This window comes from Podarcis filfolensis (genome assembly GCF_964270895.1).
Source record: "Podarcis filfolensis genome assembly, chromosome: 7".
Taxonomy (NCBI): domain Eukaryota; kingdom Metazoa; phylum Chordata; class Lepidosauria; order Squamata; family Lacertidae; genus Podarcis; species Podarcis filfolensis.
In genome coordinates, this window is record NC_139603.1 from 37,737,552 (window position 1) to 37,754,808 (window position 17,257).

At 42.0% G+C, this 17,257-nt stretch overlaps 1 protein-coding gene and 1 long non-coding RNA gene across 2 annotated transcripts in view; one reads left to right on the plus strand and one right to left on the minus strand.

Moving 5' to 3' along the window:
• Positions 1–17,257, plus strand: part of LOC310766960 — a 175,152-nt gene that overhangs the window by 154,441 nt on the left and 3,454 nt on the right. The gene's annotated exons all lie outside the window — the stretch shown is intronic.
• Positions 394–16,625, minus strand: LOC310766947 (beta-Ala-His dipeptidase-like). Its single transcript, XM_083623588.1, has 12 exons — positions 16,431–16,625; positions 11,872–11,994; positions 10,506–10,649; positions 10,070–10,232; positions 9,358–9,446; positions 7,451–7,651; positions 5,398–5,482; positions 4,150–4,310; positions 3,866–4,030; positions 2,813–2,954; positions 1,510–1,657; positions 394–849 (listed from the first exon to the last, which is right to left on the minus strand). The coding sequence occupies exons 1-12, from the start codon at positions 16,608–16,610 to the stop codon at positions 759–761; spliced, it is 1,692 nt and encodes a 563-aa protein (XP_083479714.1). The 5' UTR covers positions 16,611–16,625; the 3' UTR covers positions 394–758.

The window sequence follows — 17,257 nt, forward strand, 5'->3', positions numbered from 1 at the left end:
CAGCTCACAAAAGCTGAAAAGGAAGATGACGCATATTCTGCTGTGTTGTGGACCCAGAAACTGAGTGACAGGGGAAACTGGCAAAAAATACCCTTGTTGTGTGCCTTCTCCATGAGAGGTCCAGAGGGCAGCAACACAAGAACGTGCCTTTTCAGTGGTAGCTCCCCACGTTTGAATGTTCTCCCCAGAGAAGCTCGCTTGGTACCTTCATTAAATATCTTTAGGAGCCAAGCAAAAACATACCTCTTCTCCCTGGCCTTTGGCTAATTATGGCCTTCTGAGCTGTGTGAGGAGGGGTTACTGTTATTGTTCGTTATTAAGGTGTGTATTTTGTTTTTATGTTGTAAACTGCAATAGAAATTTAATAAGTAATAATAATAGTAGTAGTAGTAATAGAAGCAGACCTACTTTATTGTCAGAACAATCATCTCACAAAGCAGTTGACAATGATTTATAAGACATTAATAACAATCATTAACATACAGCAGTGAACAGCCCACCTGTATTAAGATGAGTGTATATTTGTGCTCTGAAGTGCGTTAAGAGATATAGGAATGATTGGAACACAGATTTAAAGGACAAAATGCATTCATAATGGAGGTGGCGGGAGGTAGTTGCGGGGTAGGACAAGTGTCTGTCAGTCCTGGAACTGAACTTATGGAAGAGCCCTTTGACGTTTTTCTGGAATCATAACCATACATAACAGAACGTAAATCCAGTAGTCAAATTGCACTTCATCTGCCATGAAGTTGCAGTTGTCACTTGGAGCCTCTCAGTAATTCCTTATGGAGCTTTGAGATCTCCAGTAAAAAGGAGCAAAACACTTTTGTTCCATTAATGTAATTTTTTCTGATTGGGAAAGAAGAGAAAAGCAACTGTCAAACAATCTAAATATTAAGGTTGCTATATTGTGTGAAATGCCCAAAATTCATTTCTTCAACTCGTAGGGACATTTTACATATACATATAATCTGATGGTACACAGAACACTGTATACATGCATGTTTCAGAAACAAAGAACTATCTGAATTGTAAACCAAAGTATGAAACCAGATGGTTGTTCAATGACTACTACATGAAATGATAGGGAAAGCGTGGAATCCGTGTCTTGCCATTATTTATATACATGCATTCCCAAAGAGAAACATGCACGCTTGTATTTGTGTGTGCGTGCAGGGAGGGTTGTGAGGACACTATTTTTTCTCTTCCCCATTGCCATTTTGAGGGACAGATGTAGACATATTCCATTTCTAGACCTTTTCTAACAACAAGGGTGTTGTGGACTTTGTATGTGCCAAGTTATAAACTCTGGTATGCTTTGGAAATATTTTAAACATATGGAGACAAAAAAAAACCCCCTCCTGTTTTGAAGCAGAGAAGTACAAATATTCTGCTTTCCTAGTAATTAGGAACTCTGCTCTATGCATGTATTAATGTTTAGGTAATGTGGAAATACCTTACTTCCCTCTATAAAGAGGGCCTTATATGGAATTAGTCTACCTTGTTTACCTGCTTATCTTCTCTTTCTGAGAGTGCTCCCCATCATCTGCTGCTCCAATCGGAAACATCATCACACTTTTCTTTGTTATATCCTGAAGTATCTGAGCAATTGGAATTGTTGATCCATCCCGAATCATATCTGGATCCTTTTTAAAAACTGAAACATATGGAAGTGGTAGTGGGAAGAATGTGCTCTTGGTTTTGGTTTAAAGAAATTCTACTGTTGTGGTAGTGGTTAAAAAAATCAACACAGCAGGTAGCCATAAGCAGACTGCTATATCTGCCATGGCACAAGCCCCCAAACTGTACCTGTTCTTCAAGTTGGAGCTGATTACACTGACAAGCTCCCCCGCCCCCATTTCAGCCTTATGTGTATGTTATGGTGGTGGCAGAGCTAGCTTATTTGGTTGAGGGGAAGGGCATGAAAAGTTGCCTCTGGAATGCCTTCAAAAGTGGCCTAATGCAGCACACAGGTTTGCATGTTGGATCTCTGGGTTTGTTTTGTTTTTTTGGTAAGGGAAGCACAGTTGTCATAGTGGGCATGCAAAGCTGTGATGTTGTCTACCATGGCATTAAGCTATTTCTCAGCCTAAGCTACCTCACACTTATGCCACTTTGAGCTTTTTTAAAGGACAGGAGGAAAATGTAATTAATAATAATACACACAAGCATTTTTGAAGCTATAAGTATTATTAAAAACACACTGGAAAACCAGAATAGATTTGGCCAAATAGGTTGATTTTCTCTAAAATCATTAATAAGAGGGGAATAATTTTTTTTAAAAAATATGAAAATGAAGGGAGACTACATATATAGGGAAGATAAGGGAATTGTTTAAAAATTCCATGAAGGAATGGGAGGCAGAAAAAACCTAGAATGATAAAAGTCAAGTAATTTTTCCTTTCTCTCTCTCTCTCTCTCTCTCTCTCTCTCTCTCTCTCTCTCTCACACACACACACACACACACACACACACACATACACAGACATACACAAACTTTTTTTTTGTCTGAAACAAAATAATTTCACCAGGGGATGCAAATTAGGTTTTCAGGAGGCTCTATAGGAGAACATGCTTCTGCTAACAAAAAATGGAATATTTGGCACTTGAAAAGCTAACCTTCCTGCTTTTTGTTGACAAAGCTAAATGAACACTTTAATTTCAGATTATGTGATACAGTCTAATTTATTTGTAGTGTTCAAGCTTTATTCTTTACATATATTTCACATCTTTAGAGAGACAGAAAATGAGCATGTGTAAGTCAAATAATGTTCTAAACAAATATATATATATTTCAAAAAACATTTCAAACCTCTTTTGATTGCCTTTGCAGCTGCTTTATACTGAGGATCACTGATATTAGTAATCCATGGCGATGCACCCTCTTCGGCATACACTGTCAGTTTGTTTGGGCTGTTTCGTTTAGAGAATTCCTTTTCTAAATACTGTTTCACCTAAAAAGAAAATGTTTTCAATAAAAATGTTTGTGGTGTCTTTATATTATCTATATTCCATGGTGTTTGTTAGCAGTGAACCCTCTGCCACTAATTGATTGAACTGGTATGGCAGGATGGAGTAGTTGGTTGCTAGGGAACTAAATAGTTTGCAGTCCAACTTCTGTGTGGGAAGGGATAGTTATCAGTTTGCCTGGGCTGGGACTCAAACTTCATGCAGGGAAAGAGGCAGTGTAGGACAACATAAGGGCCAGCTTCCACCTTCTACACAGAAGTAGATTTATGGAGGAGGAGTGAAGCTGGGCTGTGGTGATTGAAGGAAGAGGTTGCTCTCTCTAGACCAGAGCTTTCCAAACTTTTCATGTTGGTGACATACTTTTTAGACATGCATCATTTTGCAACACAGTAATTCCGTTTTACTAGGAAACCAGAGGTTAAATTAACTCCTTTCCAACCCTTGGGAGGAGCATGGGGAGTGTCTGTGCAACATGCCAACACACTAATGTGTCACAACACACAGTTTGGAAAGCTCACATTGACAGTGGAATTCAGTTAGTTGTGGCTTTCTCACTGTCAGCATCAAATGCATCATTGTGACCTGTCAATCCTAAAGAGACATGAGACCAAAGCAAAAGGGGGAGGGAAGTGAATTTCAGCTTCGGCAAGCAATTCTTTGGACATAGGCTTCTACATAGGTGAACTGTTAATACCAAGCAGACCGTGTTATCTCTTCCAGTGCTTAATTTGTAAAATGAGAAAGTCAAGGAATCGGGGTCTCTGACCTTCACTGGTGGGATAACAATACATCATCACATGCCTTTTTTTTACTTTAAATGTAAGAGCTGAAACAGTGCCTGGACCTGTTATGCAAATAAGCTGAATCATAATCAAGTGTGTCTAACCAACATTACCTGACATTCCACAGCAGAAAGGTTCATGTGAGGAACTTGCCGGATTGAAAACTTTCCTATGACTCTTGATGGTATAACTGTTTTGATCCCTTTTTCATGAAAAGCTCCTTCTATCCCATGAATAGAGAGAGATGGGAAGCGCCACAAGTGTGAAAGTATTTCCTCCTTAGAAACACAATGAAACAAAAATAGTTAGCCAGTCATGGCTTCTCTCAACATCTTTCTGCAATTCCCTTATTTTAGATGTCCTGTCATGCTTTCAATTTCTATTGATAGTACTGTACCTTGGTATCATAGAGAAATTTCTTCACACCGACGTCAACCTTGTATTGCTCTATGTCAAATTCTATTGGCTCATACAGCTTCTTCTCCTCTTCTGTAAAATCATCAACGCCATCATAGATTCCAGGAATCAGAATGTGGCCTGATGAATCCACAAGACTGTCTATGGAACAAACACATTTTGCAAAACACACAATTGCTGTTGTTCCATGCTCAGTCATATGAGATCTGTCTGTGTGACCCTCCTTGGCCCCCTTAACCCTGTACGAGAAGGACTGACAGAATGCTATGGGCTTGTGTGCTATTTGTGCTGTGTCTGGGTGTAGACAGAAGAAAGCAAAAGAGAACCATTTTTTGGGGAAAAGAAGTCACACGGTGGGTCAGTACCACCAACCAGCCAAGGAAGTTGAGGTTGAGGAGGAAGGCTGGGATATAATTCCAAATAGTAATAATGAAAATATTTATTATTAGTAGTAGCAGAAGTAGTAGCAGTAGTATATTTCCTTCCTAGATATAGCCAGCCTTATGTGTGGGTAAACTGGAATTGAAACAGATTTCTTCTGATCGTCTGTCATCTTTTCCATCTCTGCAAATGGCTGTTGTGTGCTTAGGACTTCCATTGTGTTGGGCAAGGGGTTATTAGGGGGTGGGGACAATTGTTATTGTTAGGTGAAATTTATATCTCTCTATTTGTTAATCCTGAAAAATTACATAAAATATTAAAGGCAGTATAGTCTGGTCATGTTATGTTTGCATTACAAGCCAGCTTTAGCAAAAGCAACTTAACCTTCAGGTGTGATTCAGTTTCAAGCAACTCTGCAACATAATGTTCAAAGAAATTGTCGCAGCAAATGCAATGAGTACTCTGAAAAATCAGCATGTAATTTCATGTCCAATTAGGGTTCCGCGTCAGTGTTTTTAAACACCACAGTTAGTGCCTTATAAAATAATTCTCAGTTTACCACTATGTTACTTGAGAATACCAAAGGAACGAACATTTGGCAATACCCTCAGTCCTGACTACTATAACCTGCCCCTACTTCTCCACCTGTTCTCAGAGAGTCCTCAGTCTTGTGTACATGTACACCTGAATATTCATCTATAGAAACCTTGGGTTTGCCAATTAATTGCCACTCTACTATCCTACATTCCTAACTTGCCTATGAAAACTAAACCAAGCATTTTTATCAGTTGTTGCAGACCTTAATTTCTGATTAAAGACTATATAGACAAATGAACAGAATTTTTACCAAGCAAGGCTATCAGATCAGACATGGGTTCCTGGACGATGCCACCTAGAGCTCCTGAATGAAGATCTCTTTCGCCACCTTGTACCTAATTTAAACATGAAGACAACATCACGACCGACACATTATCATTGTTTTAATTTGCATCATAGAAATGAATTACCATAATTAGGAATGTCAATACTACAAGATCCAATCCTACTCAGAATTAGCATCATAGTTCTGAGTAGGATTGAAGCTTGTAGTATTGACATTCCTTTTATGTTGGCACCTGAAGCTTACATCCTCTTTATTTATATAGCATAAATCTTGCATCGATTCCTTTTAACATTCAGCCCCTCTGGATTACATCAACAACATATGAACGGCCAGTTGTTTCTGTTGCCCTGCATGATTCTCCTTTTCAAAGTTACCCAGGTATGACAAAATCTAGATTGTGGGAGAGGCAAGTGTGGAAAGGGGTTAATTTGAATGAGAATGCCATATAGATGATGGAGAATTAATGGAGGTACAGTAAGTTTACTATCTGCATTAAACGACAGCATGGATGAACCCCAAGATAACATGGAATGTGTTTTATACACACACACACACACACACAGCTATCTCTGTGAAAGAAGAATTATGCAAATACTACTATCTCCACCAGAAGTCTCCTGGGTTGCATCAGCATGATTAGTACTCCTTTATTTATTTATTTATTTATTTATCTATCTATCTGTTATACATTTTGGAAAGTAGTTTGCCTGTCTGTCTGGTTGTACATTTGGATGCCACTCAAGGTATCATTGCCAAACTAGGCACAAGGGTTTCTGAGGTGAGGGTGGCATTCTTTGTCAATGTTTGGATGCCATTTTGATTCAAGATGACAGGCTGAAATGTGACTTTGGTTACTGTTTCTTGGCATAGGTTTGGCTGTCTCTTGAGATAACTTGACACAATAGTTCTTGATGCAGGGTGTGAGCAGACTTTGTCACTGTTTGGATACTGGACACCATTATGGATCAAGATGGTGGACCAAAACATCACTTCAGCATTACTTTGGTTTTTGACATAGTTTTGGCCACCTCTCAGCATGAAGGCTCCTGAGGTGGTGGTCTTCATCACTCTTTGGATGCCAGGCACCATTTTGAATCAAGATGGTGGACTGAAATGTGACTTCTGCATGACCTCTCCCAGTTTGTGGCACGACTGGTCCAAACTCACAAAGTATACTATCCATTTTAAAAGTGCAGTGTATTTTGATTCTACAAATTCCTGGGCAGTGCCAGGTACTTCCTGTTTTTGCAAAATAAATGTTTGATATAAGCGAAGGAGACAGTGACTATGACCTTAGCAGCGATGATTAAGTGTACTGGAATACCAATTAAAAGGGGGAGTAGAAGTGGGAGAAAGGGTGGGAGGAATGCTCTATCGGTAGCACAATCTGCATCCTTTCTACCTAACATCAAAGCCAGAAAAATAATGTTTTAGACACATATGATGTCAGAGACTGGCAGGACTCCAAAGAGTGTGGGGCAGAGGCAGGGGACCGGGGATCAGGGGAATGACCCAGGAGAGGGGGCCAGTGATATATAGGGTTTGGCACTGCCCACAAGGCAAGAGCCAGGAAAGGGGAAGAAGGAAGAGTCAGGGCAGTCCAAGAAGGAGAAAGACAGGCAGTATGTGGTGGAAGAAGAGGAGGTTGTTCTGGTGATGGATGGCTCAGTAGACTCCCCACCTTCCACCACCCCACTGTATCCTCGAAGCAGGAGGGGCTTGAAGCAAGAAGAGCAGTGGCAACTTCCATGAAGGAGAAGTCTCTGGTTGCAGGTGCGCAACCCATCAGGGGGAGGGTATATAAGCCAGCAGAGAGGCAGGTTCTCACTGTTGCTGCAACTGCTCCACTGGGCACAGATATCAGGGAGAGCTGCCTAGTGGCCTGAAGTGTGTGCATCCGGAGCACTGCGGAAGTTGTTGAAAGTGCTTCTTCTGTCGATAAAGACTTAACTATCAGGCAAGTGCCTTCTTTAGCTGAGGTGGGCCAGGACATGTGACTCCATTATTACCCTTTTACCTCCACAGAGAAGCCGGCATTTCCCCGAGTCCCATACGTAAGAGCTGGCTTTTCTGTGCTGAGCCAAGTATTATCTGAAATCACAATATAGTCAACATTGGAGAAAAACTGCTCTTTCTCTCTTTCAACCAGTTCTTTTAGTCCAATGGAGATTGCTTCTTCCATGCCTTCAATAAGAAACTTGAGGTTTACTGGGAAGTCCTAAAAACAAAAAATGTCAAGTTACCTGAAGGAAAATGCACTCTCAGTAAAAAATCAATTGTATTTTTTTGTCCAGTTACCTCTGGGCTCAACTACTGTAATGTGTTCTACGCAGGCGATCATAACAACGAGTGCAGGATGCAGTGGCTGGGGTGCTGATGGCTGTTCCTTGACACATATGCACCCAGTTTGGAACAATATGCATTTGGCTGCTGATTCATTTCTCTACCCAAATCAAGAGCGGCCATTAATCATCCCTTGTGAGTAACTGGATTCTGTCCCACAAGAATATCCTTCCTTGATTAAGACAAATGTCCTCTTTTGCATTTCTTGAGAAATCTAAGCCTGTCCTTTTCAGAAGAGACAGGGTCACCTTATAAAAATAAAAATTTGATTGGCTAAGATGCATGAGGGTGTTTGCCTTATATCTGTAGTGGGAAATTTAACTGAAGTGATTCATGATCTCCTATGATTGTTCTTCACCTTCACCCTTTTGTTATATAATGACTTTCGGGCCTGCTGTTTACTGCTGAATCAGAACAAACGTCAGTCAGGCTTTCTGCGGATTGGCGTTTCTTCTGATTCAGAAATAAGCAGCAGGATTTCCTGGGGAAAGCAGCAGGACAATAGAAAAACCTCTCGGACCCATGCCTAGAAATTATGGAAGAACCGGAAGTGTGGCATGAGCCATAAGGTGCCTTGTTCAGCTTTTCAGAATGCATCCTAAACGCTGCACCATGCTGCTCTGTTTCAAAAATCCCATAAAGCCTGGCTGCTTCTTTATCATGTCTATTATATTTCTTTTTGGAGCTAGTCAGGACAAGGCACTAGCTAGCAGATTTTTGTTTTCATTCCTGCTTCCTTTTACTAGAATAAGAAAGCTCAGCAGAACCCAAAGTAACATAAGGAGATACTTAAAAATGAAGGGAGGCTCTTGAGGGTCCTGGTGGATTAGGGGAGGCTTGAGGGGAGAGACTGCTGGTGGTGGTCTCCATTTAGGAGGAGACCCCGACCCTGTTTTCTCCCAACAACCCAAGAAAATTGTGACTCTTGGAACACCAACTCTACCCTGGCTGTGAGAGTGTACTGCCATGTTGCAGTGAAAATCCTCCCCCCTTCTTTTTGCTTCTCTGCAGTTACCTTACAGCAGGACAGATCATATCCATGTCTCAACTCTCACTTTTTTCTAACTTTCTGATTTCACAGTTCTTGTCCAATTCTAGTTCTCTTAGATCTGATCTCTAGCGTTTTACACCCTTCCTAGTCTTCAAGTCTCCACTTCAGATTTTCATACAAGGTGATTACTGCTAGATTCTCTGAATTTAATCAGTGTTGGTCTGAATGTAATCAGGCTTGAAACAAGGTCTGTGGTGTCCAAACTGTCCAGCAAAGTTCAAAAGATCACAGCCATGTGTGCCTTTGGCATACAGTCATAACTCGGGTTACAGACGCTTCAGGTTGCGTTTTTTCAGGTTACGGACCACCGAAACCCGGAAGTACCAGAACGGGTTACTTCCAGGTTTTGGCAGTCGCCCATGCGCAGAAGTTCTAAATCGCACTTTGTGCATGCGCCAAATCGCAACCTGCGTGTGCGCTGATGTGCCGCTTGGGGTTGCGAACGTGCATCCCACACGGATCACGTTCGCATCCCGAGTGTCCACTGTATTAGCAAATCTGGTAACAGCATACTTTTTTATTTGACTTACTTTTCTTAGTTCTTTGAATGCACTCACTGCATGTATCCAGGCTAGGACAGGTCCTTTGTTATCTGTTGCTCCACGCCCATAAAGGTTCCCTCCAGATAAAGAAAGCTCGTATTAAACTTTTAAACTTCTGATAATGCTAAGGGTAGAACTGAAATGGTACAACACAACAACGAAGAGACTAAGCTATGAATCAGGAAGTCCCTGGTCTGACCCTTGCCTCTGTCATGAATTTACTATACTCTCTTCAGCCTCACTACCCCTCAAACAATGCTCAAGGGAATAAGGGTGGCTCAACTCCAGGTATGGTTGTTGTTGCTGTTGTTAAATTTGTATACTGCCCAATCCCTGTAGGTCTCAGAGCGGTTCACAAGAGGAAGCAGATTACCCACATTCATTTTACTCTGGGTTTAAGCTTTGATTTAGCTCCGAAGATGGCTTTGGTAATCAATGGTGACCTCTTTTAGGAGATAAATGGGAGGGGGAGCGTAAACTTGTTGGGTTTTCATGAGACCATTAACCCACAACATCTGATTTTATTAATGAAATTTATATACCGCCCTTCATCAAAAGATCTCTTCCGGCAATTCAGATAACACCATTAAGCAGAAGCTGAATTATGAAACGAAGTTGGGGAAGGGGTGTGTGGGTGTGGGTGTGTGAAATGCATACAACATTAAAATAACCGTGTCAAAAGCAATGGTGGTGTACATACCACCAATGTCAGTCAATATGTAGGGATCTGTTTCCCACCCATCCGACTTTTTAGCAGGCATCACATCCACATGTCCATAAAAACACACAGTGGGCTTTAGTGGATCTTCTCCAAGCTCTGCCAGAATGACAGGAGGTAATGAAATATTTCTGCCATCAAGTACCTGCAGGGGTATAGTGAGGCATTGCTCCATTAAATTCAAAACCTTAGGAAAACAGGAAGGCATTATGTTTTGAAACAAAGGCTTGGAACCAAATAATCATGAGCAGAATCCTTCTTGCTCATGGAATGAGTCTTCTGAACCAGCCTTGCCTTCGCACTATCGCAACTTGAAGGTCAACCCCCCACCCCACCATGATGTGTACTGCATGAGGAGCTGCAGCTAAGGAGGAATAAGCGGAAAACTGATATATTCCCACCTCAAACCCCTTGTTACCTGCTGGACGGACATATTGACCAACGTCACATTTGCTCCTAAGTTCTGGAGACGACTTGCAGCCATTTCTACCATTTGTATCACTTCTGATCTTTGCGCTGGTTGTATGGAATCACTCTTCACAGCTACCCATTCCTTAAGAGTCTGAAATAAAAAACAGTGATCATGCATGGTGTTATGAAGAGTCATATAAAGCTTTAAATGAACAACTGCCTGTGCAGTCATTTTTTCCTCCCTATTTAAGAATTCAGTAATTAGATAGAAATGGCCTCTGGGTGGGACCACTATTAAAGGTGCGGTAATCCATCTTGGTAAATCCTATTTCCTTCTAATTACATCTAAGGGACCCGTCACTATAAAATCTTCCTTTTTTAAGAGGAAGCATGGAAGAATCAGAGCAGCAATAAGGATGTCCACCCACACCATTTTCTCCATCCTGAAATTTTGTTTGGATTATGCAATTGCATTCATTCTGTATTGTTAGATAGCCTTTGTCTGATTTCAGGAACACAACAGGTAATGCAAGTGCAGTTAACTTAATTCTCAGGGCCAAACTAATAGTGATGGGGACAGCTTTGTCTGTTTAGTTACATCTCTGCTACGTTCTGGTCTAAAAGATGGGGTGGAGGAGCCTGTGTTTACAAAAAAATATAAATGTGGCTCTGTAAAATTCTCTTCCCTGCCTGAGGTACTAAGAGAAAAGTATCTGTGATGTCAGTGTGTGGGCATGTAAAGCCTAGGGGTGAATGTGCCTATGAATGTGCCTTTTGTTATTAAAAAAATAAATAGAACCCCACTTCATTTAGGATAGCTCAGTCAGTAGAGCATGAGACTTATTCTCATGGTTGTGAGTTCAAGCCCCGCACTGGGCAAAAGATTCCTGTGTTGCAGGGGGTTGGACTAGATGACCTCTGGATCCTTTCTAACTCTATGATTCTTTCTTCATACTTGAATGGGGAAATGTTGCAAAATACCACATCTAGTTTGCCCCTAGAAGGGTTATTTATAAACAGGGTTATTTATAAACTGTTGTGTTGTGCAACAAAGTATCATTGAGTACCTATGCCTTGCCTGTTGGTATCATTTGGTGTTGCCAAAGGAAAGAGGAAAAACAACATTTTTGTCATACCTTGGTTATAAACACCAAGCACCTTGGTAACAAAGTAACTGCCTAGCTGAGCAATTGGAAAAAAAGAGGCAGAGGAGGTTACTCTCTGCTCTGTGGTTCAAGCTGGCGCTGTTATCCTATGCAAACTCGACTGGCAGTAAACCTTGTTATACAAAAGGAATTGCTTCCAAGTAAGGAACAGTGGGGTTGAGTGGCACATTTTTTGCTAGCAGAGTTCACATTTGGCGCTGCTTCTACCTGAACAAATTTTTCTTGATGGTCGTCAATGTACTGGAAAAGCTGGTCCTCCAACGATGTGGAATTTAAAACAGAGGAGCTGCCCACACCAGAGAGCAGCATGACGAGGAAGATATGGAAGACCTGCAGGTGGTGAGAGACAAGGTTCAGCGTGTTAAAGAGCACCCTCAAGCACATGCAGCATGATAGACTGAATGCACTGTTGACTGTATGGCCTGCCATCCACATGCTACTGTTACAGAATGGAAAAGACAAGAAGAGGAGGAATATCTGGACTGCTTTTAACACAGAGAGGGCAAATTGTTGGTTCATGGGCTGGGTTTCGCTCTGAGGTAGTGATGGGTAATGGTTTTGCCCTGTGCATTTGCAAGAGCGTTTAGTACCCATGACTGATTTTTTGCCACATGCAGTCCCTGAAGGAGTTACAAGCAGACAATGCAGCCCTCGGGCCAAAGAAGGTTATCCGCACCTGCTGTTTCAACAGACACAGTAAAAATGAAGGCAATTTAGCAATATTTCTACCATTACCACCCTAGTAAAGTTTATGTGCGTGAGTCTTTCAGCATGGATTTTCACCAAAAGGTGAAAGCATGTAAAAACATCTACTCAAGGACATATACTCATAAGTCATATTTCACTTTCAAAAGAAAGGGGCTGGTGGTGACCCAATTCAAACAGTGCTTCTAATGTTTTAATTTCTTTCAAGGATCATATTTCATATATCAGACAATAAATAGCTTTGGCAGATGATTAAATTATAGGGAAAAGCCAAAACATTCTATAACTCTAAAAGCCTTGCATATTCTTACTCCAGCAGTATGCTTCTCTGCAATACAAAATAAAAACGTACAGCTTCAATTATCAAGAATACTAGAATTCATAGTACAAGGGTGCTGAGATAACACATTTGTAGTCTTTCTAATCTGTGTCTCCCAGAGTTGAGAATTAAGTTCTGGGAGGAAGGAGGTATAATCACGTTTCACACAGAGTCCAAAGGTACATCACACAGCAAGTTTGCTAAAACAGCACAAACCTGGGTCTGGTCAGTACCCAGATAGGGGTCTCCTGATAAGTTAAAATAGATAACTTTTTTTTCTGACACAGCAAGTCTCTGCACAAATACAGAGCAAGGAGTGGGACAGATTCATTATGCTTATACAGTTATCAGCCTATTGATTCCTGGATGAGGACACAGTGCAAGGATAAAGACGCTCCCATTGATCTCCAGAGAAAAAAGCCCTCGACTTCAAATCGTAAGAAGATCCCTATCTTAGAGTGTCGGCTTCTTCTTCTTTTTTTTACATTATTCTCCTGAGAATAGAGAGTCCTGTTTGGCTTATGTTCAGCTTGTGGTCTACTAAGACCCCTAGATCCTTTTCACATGTACTACTGGCAAGGCAAGTGTCCCCCATCTTATATTTGTGCAGCTGGTTCTTCCTGCCTAAGTGAAGAGCCTTACATTCACCCCTATTGAAATCCATTTTGTCAGTTGGAAGGGACACCAAGGGTCATCTAGCCCAGCCCCCTAAAATGCATTAATCTCAACGCGAGCAGCCACGACAGATGGCCATCCAACTTCTGCTTAAAAACAGCCAAGGATGGAGAATCCATCACCTCTCGTGGGAGTCTCTTCCCTTGTCAAGCAGCAGCAGCAGCATACTTATAAGTATTTTATTATTTATACACCGCCATCTGGCTGGGCTGCCCTCGCCCCGTGTGGAGCGAAAGGGTGAGCACCTTGAGCAAGCCCTCTGAGCAGCTGCTTTTGGACTTCGTGGGCTGCACAAAAATGCGAGTCCCAAAGACGCTCCCGACCGCAAAAGAGCACAGCACGTGGCAGCCCTGACCTGGACGGTGGGCAGCAGCCGCTTTAGACCCCCCTCAATACCATTCACGAAGTTGCTGCGCGAGAAAAAAACAGAGAGAAGCAGCTCGACGCCCCTGAGGCAACTTGCCCGGAGAGAGAATGCGGCACTTACTGAGGCGGGAGCCTTAAATAGAAACCGATCCTCCAATCACAAACCGAAGCCTGGCGCGGCTGGCTGTTCCGCGCTTGCGATTGGCTCCCGCCGCCTCGCGTTGGGGAAGGGCTTGCTCGGGACTGACGGAGATGCGCCGCTGTCATTGCGGGCGTCCGGCTGGGCAGGGAGCTTTATGAACAGGTCCCGGGGCAGGCGGAGCCCAGGGAGCCCTCGGGCAGGGACGGCCTTGGGAAAGGCGGCTGCCTTCGGCTGAGAAACGGGCTGCGAGCCTTTATCCGCTTCCCAGTGGGAGCAAACTCCACTGAACTGCATAGGTTTCCGAGGAAGTATCAGAGCCCGCCCAAGAAATTTGGCCGACTGAGGAGCAGCAACAACTGCGGGGGGCGGGGGAGACACACACGCGTATCAAGTGCAGTGCCAGATTTACATATAAGCTAAACAAGCTATAGCTTAGGGCCCCCCAAAAAACTGAAATAATTTTTTTTTAATCTACATTTCCAAAATATAAGATAAAAAACAAATAAAGTAAAACCTACATATAGCAACAGTATTTTGTTTTGCGTAGGCTCCTACTGCATAAGTAATGGGCCCCACCTGCTAGCCTGCTCCCTAAAATATTGGTTTGCTCATTTCTATATATAGGGTGCCTACATTGTGCATGGCCTGGTTGCATGGCAACATGTGCAAATGGCTTTAGATACCTATTAGGTCCATAAATTACCATATATCGTATATTCAACACAACAAAGAGACAATTTGTTGTTGACAAAGGACAGCTGGGCATATAAAGGGCCCCGTTACCTTCAGTCGCTTAGGGCCTCATCAAACCTAAATCTGGCCCTGGTCAAGTGCATACAGTATCTACCCCACACTGCTCAAAGATGTAGGTTTTGGAGTGCCTGAGGTAGTCACCTTCACCCTGACTAACCTGAAAATGGATTACATTGTTAAGCCTTGGAAGGAGCAGCATTTTCTTAGCTTCTCTATATTCTTTGTTTTCTGTTTTTGCCCAACACAGGAAGAAGCCTCAGACTATCTGGGTCACCCAGCTCAGTATTGTTTACCCTAACAGCGATTCCCATGCTGCCGCCACCTCCCGTGGGGGAAAAAAATTGGAATTTAAATGGTAATACAATAAAAGACAACATAAGAATATTTAATGTGATCAAATAAGAATATTTCACGTGGTCTTCACAATTCCATAGGTGACGTCGCCAAAGCTTTTGGTCCGCAGGCCACATTTGGGGAACTCCTGCTCTAGCTGGCAGTAGGTATCCAATGACTCAGGCATGAGAAACATCAAGAGAAACAGGACACATCTGTATTGGAGGAGTGTGACAGATTCACCCGTATTGGGGACAGAGCCAAGAAGGTGCTGCAAAGGGTGCTACACCAATGGAAAAATGGAAGGTGGGCACCAAATTCTCGTGTCACACAGGGCACCACTGATATTTGAAAGCCCAAAGTCCACACTGTGTTTTGGATAATGTGTGAACACTGATTAAAACCCAGCACTGGAAAAACATTGAGAACCCAGTAAAGATTCAGTAGTAGCAATAAGTCTTCAAGTCTTTTCATTAATCATTTGTTCATCCCATATTTTCAGTGCATTTCTCAGTCACTTTCCAAACCACAAACGTCATTCTTCAAAAAGAAAAGAAGTGGATTTGTTGCACTAGGGCAACAGATCACTTAACCCCGTTTAAATACACCACTCTAAAGCCCCAGTATGCACGTGAATCTCTCCTGCAAAATATTGACAGGGGGGTAGGCACCTTAAATTACCCCAGCCCAGTGAGAGACCCCCATGTAAGAGGCTCTCACACATGAATGTTGCACATCTGCATCACAATGCTTATCCAGACCTCATTGACTTGACCTTATGTCATGTTTGGTGCACACGGGGACACACTTCTCTGCCTGAGGCCATTGCTTGCTGTATATAACAAGAGCTGGATCAGATGTGTGCCCCTCCCTTCGTATTTTAATTACTCAAGTAACACCAAAAAGTTGTACAAATCAAAATATGCTGAGTATTTTGCTGAGCAAAATAATCACCCTGTTCACTTAAGAGTGATTAATACTTTGCTTTCAGTTAACATCAGCATTCACAGATCCATGTGGCCCATGAAAAGGTACTGCTATAAGCAATAATATAAATATATAAATACTTACACAGCACTTTCCTTCAAACTCGATAGGAAGTTGCCCAAGAAAGTGAGGCTCAACTATTATTACACTTCAACTAATTACTAATCTAGTTCTGGTACACTTTCAGAAAAATACATTCAGGATGATACATGCAGAAGAGAGAGAGACATAGAGACAGAGAGGATGGACTCCTTTGATAGTGTACAAGGTGAATATTTTAAATTTCGCACCCAGATGGTCTACAGTAGTAATGAGGAAACTGTAACCTTCTGGATGTTGTCAGACTACAACTCCCATCACCCTTGATCTGTGGCCATGCTGGCTGAGGCTGATGGAAGAAGGAATCCAGTAACTTCTGCAGGGCCACAGATTTCCCATCCCTGTTCTACATCCAAACCCCAGGTATGGAGCTTAAAGACGACATACCATGATGAGGAGCTCTGACAGCAAAGAAGCCGCTTGGCGGTTCAGCATACAAAGCAATACTATTTCAATCTCCTGTCCTGACTGCGGATCTTCTTTCAGGTTTCTGCTAGCTTTCTTATAAAACCAATCCCACCCTGTCTTTTTATTTGTTGATTTTAAAAAAAACATTCTTAGCTCCATGTGGGAGCAGGACAAAGGACATGTCAACAAAGGCAACTGGACACACTCCCTTGTTTTATAAGGAAAGGGGCCAACATTCTATGTTCAAGCTTCAAAATAAATGTTCTTAAAACATTGCGTCTCTCATTCCTGTTCTCCAACCCCTGCCTGTTTTTAAGGCCATCTCTTGTTTGTTCTATGTAAATACACCTGCAAGAGGGGTGAACCCATTTAGCCTCCCCAAAGTTGAGTGTTTTCTTTGGCTTGGCCATAATTTTGATACGGAAGCCTTATTGGGACATGGACACTTGAAGTGCATTCAAAAATTGATATAAAGCAACGTTAACAATTATAAGAAACAATTTCACATTGTTCTTACGTTTCAGTCTTTGAGCATAGAAGATTATGGGAATGAAGAGCGGTCTCCAGGAAAAACAACAACAGATCAAATAGAAAGCCCTAATGCACCAGCATCATATGCCTCTGGCAAACACTTTAAGCAGCTTTTGCAACAAAAATTCACAGCCTCTGGCAAACACTTTAAGCAGCTTTTGCAACAAAAATTCACAGCAGAAAGAGCACTGAAACCAATACTGAAGCAAACTCACCTTAGTATTCCAAGGTTCACAGGTCAACATGGTAATACATAATAGCACAATCAGGCTAGC